The sequence below is a fragment of the Sinocyclocheilus rhinocerous genome, unplaced genomic scaffold (assembly GCF_001515625.1).
Source record: "Sinocyclocheilus rhinocerous isolate Xijiao unplaced genomic scaffold, SAMN03320098_v1.1 scaffold1616, whole genome shotgun sequence".
Classification (NCBI taxonomy): domain Eukaryota; kingdom Metazoa; phylum Chordata; class Actinopteri; order Cypriniformes; family Cyprinidae; genus Sinocyclocheilus; species Sinocyclocheilus rhinocerous.
The window spans coordinates 275065-286382 of record NW_015645077.1 but is presented as its reverse complement, the minus strand read 5'-3'; the positions used below and the strand labels follow the sequence as shown (position 1 = coordinate 286382).

Below are 11318 nucleotides of genomic sequence, written 5' to 3'. Positions count from 1 at the left end.
TCTGTTCCAGAGCATATGCATGACTGCCAGTCTTGAGTTGCAGTCTTACTAACCAATAGAGTGAGCGCACCTCCGTTCTCTCCAATCAGCACTGCTCTAGCCAACTGCATAAACGCCCACCATAAAAAAAAAACCGAAAGCCGGAGAGAGACAGAGTGGGATTATGGCGTCTAGCGCACACACAGCCTGTGTCTGTGAATGCTTCCCATACTCGCTCCTCTCTGCCCCACACGGCGCGAATCCTGCGTCACGGAAGAGCCGTTAATGCTTGCTGCACTCACGCAGCCTGTCTCGTAATGCTCGTTTATACTCGCACCCGGCTCCGCACCGCAAGTCTTCATGAGCGCATCTGGCAGTATGGATGAGGCTTGACGCACGCGCGCAACCTGTGTCGACTCGCGCATGGCTCCGCGTTTAAAACGAATGTAAATTCAGTCTAACTGCTTGCTAATTTCACTTGGATGAAATGAAACATTCAGCACATTTTCCACTTGTTCTTAAAATCCCAAATACTTTAAAATGGATAAATCAGCCTATGTAACATATGTAATGTTTTAATAATTGACTTAAAAAATAGTTCTTTATTTATTAAAAATAAACAAATATTTGATGTAATCTGCAGAATTTACACTTCAATTATGAGACTACAGTGTGAAAGTGAAAGTGAAAGTGACGTGACATGTGGTCAAGTATGGTTTCCCATACTTACCCGCAACCTTTGAGTTACGAGTCCGACTCTCTAACCATTAGGCCACGACTTCCCCCTGTCGTCTCAATGACTCAATGTATTTCCCATACATTGAGTGCAACCGTCTAAGCTGTTCGCCAATCACAACGCACTGGGACAGCTAACCAATCACATCACATTTCGGAAGGCGGGCCTTCATCAAACCCGGAACTAATCGAGCCGTTGGGCCAGGATGGTGAGAAAGGTATTTTAATAATGTAAATTATGTAAAAAATAATGGGTTTTTCGAACCACCGAGCATGAGAGCATGTTCTAGTACAGCCCCAAAACAAATTCAAGACAATGTAAAAGAGCATAATAGGACCCCTTTAAGCCAAAATTGGCACTCTTTTACTGCTAATTATTTATTATACTTATATTATATGAATTATAATCATGGGTGCACATAAGTGGTCCGCATGCGCGACCAAAATTAGAAATGCGCTGTGTAAATTAGTTCAGAGCGCGCGTTTGCGTACTGACATGGTTGACAGCTGTTACTGCACAATTACCATTTTAGATCGACAAACTGTACTGTATAAGATTTCTATTCAAACTGAAAGCATAAATCTAGGCTACCCGCTAACATTTTCAAAGCACAATGCAAAACTATGACATTTCATTCACTGACGCTAAACCCGGAAGAGCATATATTTACTTGCTGCCAACCCGCCAAAATAAAAGCTTGGTGATTTTAAGTTTGAAAATGAAAAAATAAAATAATTCAAATAAAAAAATAATAATTAAGGTTCACATTAAAATAATAATAATAAAAAAAAAAGTATAAAAAATATTAGCATTTTATTTTTGTTTACTATAAAATAATTGTATTTGTATTTAATACTCCCTTTTTATTTTAAAATAAAATATTATTATCACACTTTATTATTTAGTTTATTATTTTATTTAAAAAAAAAACTAAATAAAGTGCAATAATATTATCACTATTATTAATTTATTTGTAAATGTGAGGACCAAACCAAATCTCCAGGTTCTCATATGAGAAGCAGGCTGAAAAACTTATGTGCACCCCTGATTATAATTATTTATAATTCATATAATACTTTCATGTTTATTATATGAACTGGCAATTAATATTAAACTTTCCATTTAAATTATTTTAAATACATATTACATATAAATAAGCTTTAATATATAAATCTTTTAAAATGACTAAACTTGCATATTTTATGTATGTAGCTGTTTGTGAAACTATAAATTATTAAGTTCAAATTAAGAGTCACATATTTTCTTTCTGCTGCCTTCTCAAAATTTTACTGCAGCAGCAGTGCTTATTCCTGCCTTGTAAATGCATTTAAGAGAAGTGAATCAGAGAAGTGAATTATGCAGACTCCTGTGAGAAGTGAATCAAACTGATCACGCTCCATGTTCCGTGTGATTGGCTGTTTGCTGCACATGTCACACTTTCAGGTGCATGCGCACTTGAGTTAATCACAAACTCTTGAGTTGACAGAGAACGTTTATATTGAGACCTCTGAATTTGTCATTGAAAGACTTATTGGAAGTTTTGTTCATACATCAACTGAAAACAGCATAGACTAAAATGTTGATTCTTGGGATGTCAGAATCAATATCAGTGCATCAGAATGAGAATCTAATAAAATTGATCATTCATTATTTTCCACCCAACACTAATCTGAGCTGAGAGAGTGAAGAGTGTGTCATTGTTCTCTACAGGTTGTGGGATTGTGGTGTCACAGCTGAAGGTTGTGCTGCTCTGGCTTCATTTCTGAGCTCAAACCCCTCACATCTGAGAGAACTGGTTCTGTCTTGGAATAATCTACGAGATTTGGGTGTGAGGGTTCTCTGCACTGGACTTAAAGATTCTCACTGTAAACTGGAGAAACTGTGGTAAGATCATCTCTCTGACAGTCACACACGTTTTTGTCCTCAGTAAGACGTGTCCTTTAATGTAAATTCTAAAATCAGCTTGGAAAATAAATGTTCAGTAAACACACTAAATCTCAGCACAAATGATCTCATTACACCTTGAATGTCTCTATTCAGTTCATCATATTACTATTCAGTTTATAAGCTGCAAAAGACCAAGCATGACAGTTATTATATCTTATTTAACTGTTCAGTCCTGAAGCACATGACAGTTTCAAACAGCACCATTGAGCATCAACATTGATAAATCTCATTCTATCAGCAGCAGTATGTGGCAGTGCTTGTCATTATATCGCCACTTCTGCTCTGAGACCAGAAGCAATGACAAACTACAGACACTTCAACTACAGTTCACATTTTGTCATTCTCTACAGGTTAAGAGATTGTGGCATCACAGGTGAAGGTTGTGCTGCTCTGGCTTCAGCTCTGAGATCAAACCCCTCACACCTGAGACATCTTAGCCCCTTTAAAGCTTTTTTTTTTTTTTTTTAAACAGGCCTCATGTGTGTGTAATTGGAGAATGTTTTAATTCAGCTCCACTTTAGTCTCTGTACTTTAAATTGTATTTAATGAGAGTTTAATTCTTACATTGTCTCTGTGTGTAAATGATAAGTTTTTCATTCATATCTCAGGCTGTAATATGAATATTATAATATCTCTGGCTGTGTTTTTCCTCTGAAATGAATCTGCTGATGTGATGTGACGGCAGTAATGTCTCATACTCATATGTGACTGTCCGTGTGTTTTATTGTAGGACTCTCAGTATTTAGACGTCAGTCCAGTTTCCTCAGGATCAGCTGCTACAGAGACACACAGTCACACGATCAACAGAGACTCAAGACACAGAGACACACAGTGATCACTGTGATTTGTGACTTTGTAATGTAATTTTTCTCTTTTTGCAGGTATTTTTTTTATTATGAAATAGCTTTTATAATGATCTTACACTTGTGCTAAAATAAGATTGTAATATTTGAAAACATTCTCTATGCATTTGAGGTATAGGTGAAAGCATTTTAGATGCAGGGTTACTGAGGGAAGGAATTGCTTTTCTTCTGCCTTACCAGCACAAAAAAATGCTAATTATTTCAGTATTTTTTTCTAGTACATTGTCAATTTGATGTTTGATGATCAAAACACACACACAAAAAAACCTTTATTATTGCCATAACAGTGTATGCATTTAAAGAATTAGCAAAGCTATTAACATTTACTATTATTGACTATTTACGTAAATAGAAATGTTACAGTTTGATCTCTTTTCCTTGTCAATTTCAATGACATTTGACATTTTATAATATTTTATATACTTGATTACTTATGATATTAATGAACGATGTACTTCTAAGAGTACTCTTCTAAGAGTACTTCTAAGACTCTACAGTTAATAAGAACCCACTCGTCACAATAATTACATTCCTCCCCACTTATGCAAAACAATCTATTAAGGTATAATATTGTAAGTATGGTGGGATTTGTTGTCATAGTATTTTAGGGAAAAACTACATTCAAGGGGCCTTATTGTTCCCTATCTTAGAGAAATATTTAAAGTTGTTAAACGTGCAGAGAGGAGATGGGCAGAGTCACACTAATAACAGAGGAGGTTAATCACACATGCAGAGAAAGATACGACGAGTCTGATTATTCCAGACGTTACAAGTACTACAATATGGAGAGCTGCTCTGAGGAGGAAACAGCTGTGCTGCAGCACAAGGTCATAGTTCCATAATCCTGCGCTGTGCGACGCTAGATTAAAAACTCTCCGTTTTGATTAAGAAAGCAGGTTTAGAGGATTACGGTTCAGTGAACAAAAATGAAAGCAGTCTTATACTCAATCCCAGAGTTCATCAAAAATACAAACCTCAGACTGTCATCTCAACCACAGATTAATGCAAAAGCTCCTTTCAAGCTTCTGTGCAGCTCAAACTCATTCAGCAGAAGAGATGCTCTGTGGAAAAAGCATCCTACACTACACCTTTACCCTTCTATGGAAGCCCATTTCTGCCACATAAGAAAAAAAAACAAGCTTTGAAAAATCTGAATTATGAGATAAAGTCATAATTATAAGATAAAAAGTCAAAATTATAAGATGTCATTATGACATAAAAAGTGAAATTTTTGTCACAATTATGTCATAATTACAATTCAGTCATTTCTTACTTTCTCAACTTTTCTCATTTATTTCATAATAATGACATAGTATGTCATAAGTTTGACTTTTTTTGACTGTCATACTTTCAACTTTTTAATTCCATAATTTGTCATTTATTTCATAATTAGGAATTTTGATGTCATCATTCAGTCATTTAACTCATAATGACAGTATGTCATAATTTTGACTATTTATGTCAATACATTTTTTATCTCATAATTACGACTTGGTGTCTAATGATTATGATTTTTTGTCATTTTGACTTTTTAACTCATAATTTCGATTTTATTTCAATTATGACTTCGTATCCAATAATCTTGACTTTTTATCTCATAATTATAATTTACCAAAGCATAATATTTTTCTTCTCTGATGGAAATGAGCTTCCATACTATTCCCTTGTTCACTAACTAGACCAAAAAACGTGTGAAAATTAGCCTATATCATTTCCTTTCATAGGTGATAAAAGTTGATGAAAAAAAAAGTTTTGTAACCCCAAAAAGTTTTTTATAGCAAAGAAAAATGTTTAAACATTTTAGCATTAGATCAAGTATCTGTATCTGCACTCAATGTTTCCTCGATTTCTTTTAATTATTATTATTTTTTTTTTACTTTTTTTTTTTTTTTTTAAACAGGCCTCATGTGTGTGTAATTGGAGAATGTTTTAATTCAGCTCCACTTTAGTCTCTGTACTTTAAATTGTATTTAATGAGAGTTTAATTCTTACATTGTCTCTGTGTGTAAATGATAAGTTTTTCATTCATATCTCAGGCTGTAATATGAATATTATAATATCTCTGGCTGTGTTTTTCCTCTGAAATGAATCTGCTGATGTGATGTGACGGCAGTAATGTCTCATACAAAAGTTTTTTATAGCAAAGAAAAATGTTTAAACATTTTAGCATTAGATCAAGTATCTGTATCTGCACTCAATGTTTCCTCGATTTCTTTTAATTATTATTATTTTTTTTTTACTTTTTTTTTTTTTTTGTCCCTGACAGAATAAATAATAGTCAAAAGCAGAGAGAAAACAAGTGTGTACATTTGTACCCAGTTTTGAGGAGGTTGATGTGTTTGTTTCACCTTCAGGTTCTTCACATGGACAAATTCAAAAGGTCTGAAAAGGGTGAAAGAAATGAGAGCAAGACTTTTTCCATTCAGTGTCCTTTCACGTAAAACCCCCAGCGCCTTTGGAGGGAGGCAGAAATCACACACACACTGTACACAAGACATCTGATCTGATCTTCATTTGCATGGAATCATTTCACAGGTCTCTTATGAATTCAGAGATTATTCTTTTGATGGGTCGAGCCCTGAAGCCAGCACTCATAATAATATGGAAATTGTGAAACATGAGAGGTGAAAAACTGACAAAGACTAGCACATTCACTACAGAGTATATCCTCTATCAGAGGTTTCAAGGAGGATTTTACCAAACCTGTGGAGAGATGTCAAGCCCTCGAAGCTCCATAGTACCTCCATACAGTCACCTGATCTTCAAATATTCAGAAAAAACTTGTAAAGGCTTACAAGAAAGCAATAGTTCACCCAAAAGTGAAAGGTTTCAGTCACCAAACAGCAGTGGTAATGAGTGCTGAAGCATTTGGGACAAAAGCAACAAAGCTATTGTATGACTTGAGAAATATTGACTTGAAATATTTAGCATAAGTCATGTGAACTACTTTTATGATGCTTTATTTTTTATTATATATAGATACATATATATATATATATATTTTTTTTTTTTTGGAGATTGAAAGCTTAATCACCATATGAACTGAAAACACAACAAATTTGGAACAAAATGAGTAAATGACGATTTTCATTTTTGGATGAACTTTTCCCTTAAAGCTGCAGTACGTAACTTTTGCCTCTTTATCGCCATCTCTGTTTGAAACATAAAAACGCAAGTTGCTTCGGCACTGCTCCTGTGCGCGGATCAATCGGTGATCACCACAGCACACATCAGAGCGCATCTGTCATTGCACATCCACATATGTCCCACTAGGCATATATCTGGAAAAAAAATCATCTGAACAAGTAACATTTATGCAGCAGAACTGCTCTGACGCATAGCCAACAGAAAAGAAGTGCCACTTACCTCACTGACCACAGCAAAACGACAAACACAACAAAGGAAGCTCAATACCTATCTGAATCCAGCGAACAAGTGCTCTAATGTTAGCTAGATGCCTGTTGAGCCACTGAAATGACTTACCTGTTCATCACTGCGTCAGTTCTGAATGTCTTCAGATCGCCGCTTCCTAAAAGGGTGGTTGATTGCGATTTCACTTTTTTAACGTTAGTTAGTGTGTAATGTTGCTGTTTGAGCATAAACAATATCTGCAAAGTTACGAAAGTTCTGAAAGTTGAAAGTTCAATGCAAACGGAGATATCGTCTTTTAAAATTCTGGCAGTTTAATGCCTACAAAAACGTCTGGTAGGGACTACAACACGTTACTTTCCGGGTTCGGGACGTAACAGACCCAGATAAACCCCGCCCTTGCGTTTCTCAGAGAAGGGACAGAGCGGTGTGGAAAACAGGTAAATTATGTGAAAAATAATGCGTTTTTTTTTAAACTAAGCATTAACACGTTAGACTGCACCCCATAAACACAATCAAGCCTAGAAAAAAAAACAGTGAACCACCCCTTTAAAAGACATGCAGATATTTACTCTCTTTTTGGCACAGGCTTCTGCAGCATTTTGACTACGGACGCTGCAAAGTTTGAGGTTTCTTAGTTTTGACACCAGGTTCCCCAGATGTTAACGATGATTGTTGTTTATAACTTATACCAATTAAAAGCAGCCATCGAGATGACATGTTTAAATGCAGCTGTTGTAAGAACAAGCTACAAATGCTCCAAACTCATGCCATAGAATTAGCCGGGTCTTCTTTCTGTTTACGGACATGACGTAACCACGCAAAGATGCCAGTTTCCCACGAAATCGGACCCGACACCTCAAATTATAAATCAATAAGCCTACCGTTGCGAATCGAGGTAAGATAAGGCTTTCCTTAATAACCGATTTTTGTTCATTTTTAAGCCAAAAAGTTACATACTGCAACTTTAAAAAAGGGAGTTTAAGAAATAACAATGCAGAAGCCCATCACTAAAGAGGTTCAATAATAAAATAGAATTCAATCACAGCCCATGGTATTTTCAGATGCAGAAGACTGGATGTCCATCCCTGAAAGAAACTTTACATGCCAAAAATCATTAAAGCACTTATCAAACTACAAGAGGCAAATAATAAAAAGGAAATAAATCAAGAAACCAAGGAAAACACATATATTGTGCTCATAAAGAAATAATTTCAAAGTGATAAAATATTTATATGCATTTTCATAAGTGTCAAACAATACAAAAGCAGAAATGATGAAAACATAAAGACAAAGTCTTGCACCTGTAGACTGAATAAAATGTAACCAGCCTGTTAATTGGAGGTTTTGTCCTAAGAAAAGAGCCATGACATTTAGGTGTGTTGCGCATTCTCAAAATTCCCCCATATTGCATCTAAAACATCACATATACTCTGTTCAGCTATGATTTTGTCACTTCGCTCTGCATTTTCAATTTGAATGAGGACAGAAAAATGACTTAACGCCTCACGTCTGGTTAGGACTCATGTAATGCTGGTTCTTCGTCAGCATTATAGACATAAAAAAGGGTTCGTATACACACGACTTTAAGACAAATGTTACCAACAGTCGTTAAATAAAATAAGTCATTTCATAAGAGAAAGGCTAAGACAGTCAGAATGAGCCTTTAAAGGTGAAGTATGTAATTTCTACATCAAATGGAAATGCAAAAAAGGTTTTCAAACAGGTTTCCCCATCTACTATTTGACATTTCATGCATGTTAAAACAGTAATGTTCCTTAAAAATAACAAATTAATCATCATTATTGAGAAACTACTCTAAGTTCCATTTTGAGAAACTGATGATATTTTAATGTTATACATGTGAAGATTTTACTGTAAAAATGTTTTAACTGAAAAATACATAAATCTAACCTATTTAGAGATTTTCCAAATAAATGTATCCTTTTTTTAAACCTGAAAACCACACTGACTTCCCCATATTGCAATAAATTTTAATTAATTTCACATAAAAATGTTTAAAAGAAAAAAAAAACAGAATAATGTTGTTTGCACTCTTCTGGAAAATCAACCTATGAATCAATGATGTATAATTGACTCATTTCAACATGAAAAATTACACACATCACCTATAATAAAACTCACAGACATGCCTTATCATAAATTAGATTAAGGAGGAATATGTCTGTAAAGAATAAAACGTTCAAGTCTTTTAAATCTAAATACAAACTACATGGGAGTGAACTACTCAACGATACAGTAACTGGCGTAATAGTTAAACTGCAAACTTACACTCCTGTCTTGATTCACATCTCACTGACAGATGCCTTTTTGTCCATCTGAAAATAAAAAATGTTTAAAAAAAATGTTGCTCAGTATCCAACGTCGCCACCAGTTCTCACACAGCTGACATCATACAAGTAATGTTTCGTCAGCGTGTTTGGATTTAATAAGGTCGAGGAGCAAAAGTACATTATAAAACTCCCACTGACGTCCTCTGAAGTCCTGCGTTGTCCACCATCTCCATCAGTATTTTTTGTGCCATTCACACTGTCCCACGCTCACCTCCTCGATGTCCAGGTTCCTCCTGGACTTATAGATAAACTCGCCGATGGCCACGAACACAGACAGGACGAGTCCAGCCGCCAGCACGATGAAGATTCCTCCGATGTTCTCCACTCCCAGAGCGCTGGCCTCTTTACTGTCCTCCTCAGGACAGCCGTTTCCTCGCCACCACTTCTCCTTCATCATGTGCAGTTTCCCCTCCTCCTGTAACTGCAGGATGGCGATGGTCACCTTGTCACGATACGGGGAGCCTGAGAGAGACCCAGAGTTACTATCATTAACTAAAACTGAAACCGTAAAAAAACTAACATTTTTGTTACTAGAAATAAAATAAACTTTAACTAAAATAATAACAAATAACTTATTCATTTCAGCAAGTTGCCAAGGTTTTTCATTTTTGTTTAGTTTAATTCAAGGTTATTATATTTAAATTAAACTGAAACTAAAACCATAAAAAAGTAACAAACAAACAAATAAAATAATATACACTATATATAAATATAGTCCATTTTTCTAGAAAGTGTGACTACTAAATATTTTCAAAATGACAGAACTTCTATTTTTCAAGTTTAAGAAAAAAGACAAAAGGTAAAGTATTAAATGTTTCCATTTCTGTAATCAGCACCATATTATGCTATATGTGCACATATGAATACATATGATAAAATATTGCAAAATATCACTTGTCCGAATTATGGTTCCTCTAACTGAAAAATACAAATGTAAAAACTAACTAACTAAATAAACTTTTTAACTAAAAATATCTATAAAGATTTTTTTTGGTAACACTTTACAATAACTTTTCACTTAACATTAGTTAACTACATTACTTAACATGAACTAACAATGACAAATACTTCTAAAGCATTTAATAGTTTTTGTTAATGTTAATTTTAACATTTAATAATAGTTTTACAAACAAATGCTGTATCTCAGCATTACTTGAACATTTTTGACAAATGAGTGTTTTATGTAATTGTACCAATAGGAGTGCCGACTCCGTAGCCCTTTGAGTCGATGAGTCCTCCGATCTGCGTGAGGTTGCAGTTTCTCTGGCTGATGTACTCGATGCTGGTGGACTCCATCAGAAGAGCGTAATCTGTGGTCATAACACGCTGGATTCCCTCTCTGTTATTCTTCACCAGCGCCGTGTTCTTCCGGCTGCTCATGAACGCCCACATCTTCTCATAGGTGGAGATCTTTGATTTCTGCAAAAGATGTATGATTGTATTATAGTAGAGCTCATGGGTTCGATTTTCAACAAATATATACCTTAAATGTCGCTTTGGCAGCATATATCAAAAGCATAAATGAAAATGTTTATATTAATGCAAGCAGCCACTTAAAGGTGTGTGACAGACTTTACTGAAGTAAAAAAAAAAATTATAAAAAATAAATAAAATATAAAATAAATAAAAAAATAATATAAAATAACATAAAATAATACAATGAAATAAAATAAAAAAATGAAATAATAAAATTAAATGAAAATATAAAATAACAAAATAAAATTAAATAATAAAATTAAATAATTTTAAATTAACATTAAAATGATCAAATTAAGTTAAATCATAAAATAAATTAATACAATAAATTAGGATCATCTGTAAAAAAAAATCTTAAAGGTGACATATTATGCCCCTTTTTACAATATGTAATATAAGTCTCTGGTGTCCCCAGAATGTGTCTGTGAAGTTTCAGCTCAAAATACTCCACAGATCATTTATTATATAATTTTGAAAATGCCTATTTGGAGTGGAAGCAGAAACACGCTGTTTTTCGGGCCTGTCTCTTTAAATGCAAATGAGCTGCTGATCCCCGCCCCCTTTTCCAGAATAGAGCTACGCCATTACAGCTCG

The 11318-nt window shown here is 34.5% G+C and overlaps 2 protein-coding genes across 2 annotated transcripts in view; one reads left to right on the top strand and one right to left on the bottom strand.

Annotated features, from left to right (window-relative positions):
• The window catches only part of LOC107705629 (NACHT, LRR and PYD domains-containing protein 3-like), an 11285-nt gene extending 7788 nt beyond the window's left edge, over positions 1–3497 (top strand). The window contains exons 3-5 of the mRNA XM_016509020.1: positions 2426–2599; positions 3013–3109; positions 3393–3497. Of these exons, the coding sequence (XP_016364506.1) occupies positions 2426–2599; positions 3013–3109; positions 3393–3497 (376 nt within the window). The remainder of the gene's footprint in view (positions 1–2425; positions 2600–3012; positions 3110–3392) is intronic.
• Positions 3498–8847: 5350 nt separating this feature from the next.
• LOC107705628 (glutamate receptor ionotropic, kainate 1-like) overlaps positions 8848–11318 on the bottom strand; it is a 19690-nt gene continuing 17219 nt past the window's right edge. Inside the window, exons 13-14 of the mRNA XM_016509019.1 lie at positions 10442–10667; positions 8848–9710 (exon numbers count right to left, since the gene is read on the bottom strand). Of these exons, the coding sequence (XP_016364505.1) occupies positions 9421–9710; positions 10442–10667 (516 nt within the window). The 3' untranslated portion in view covers positions 8848–9420. The remainder of the gene's footprint in view (positions 9711–10441; positions 10668–11318) is intronic.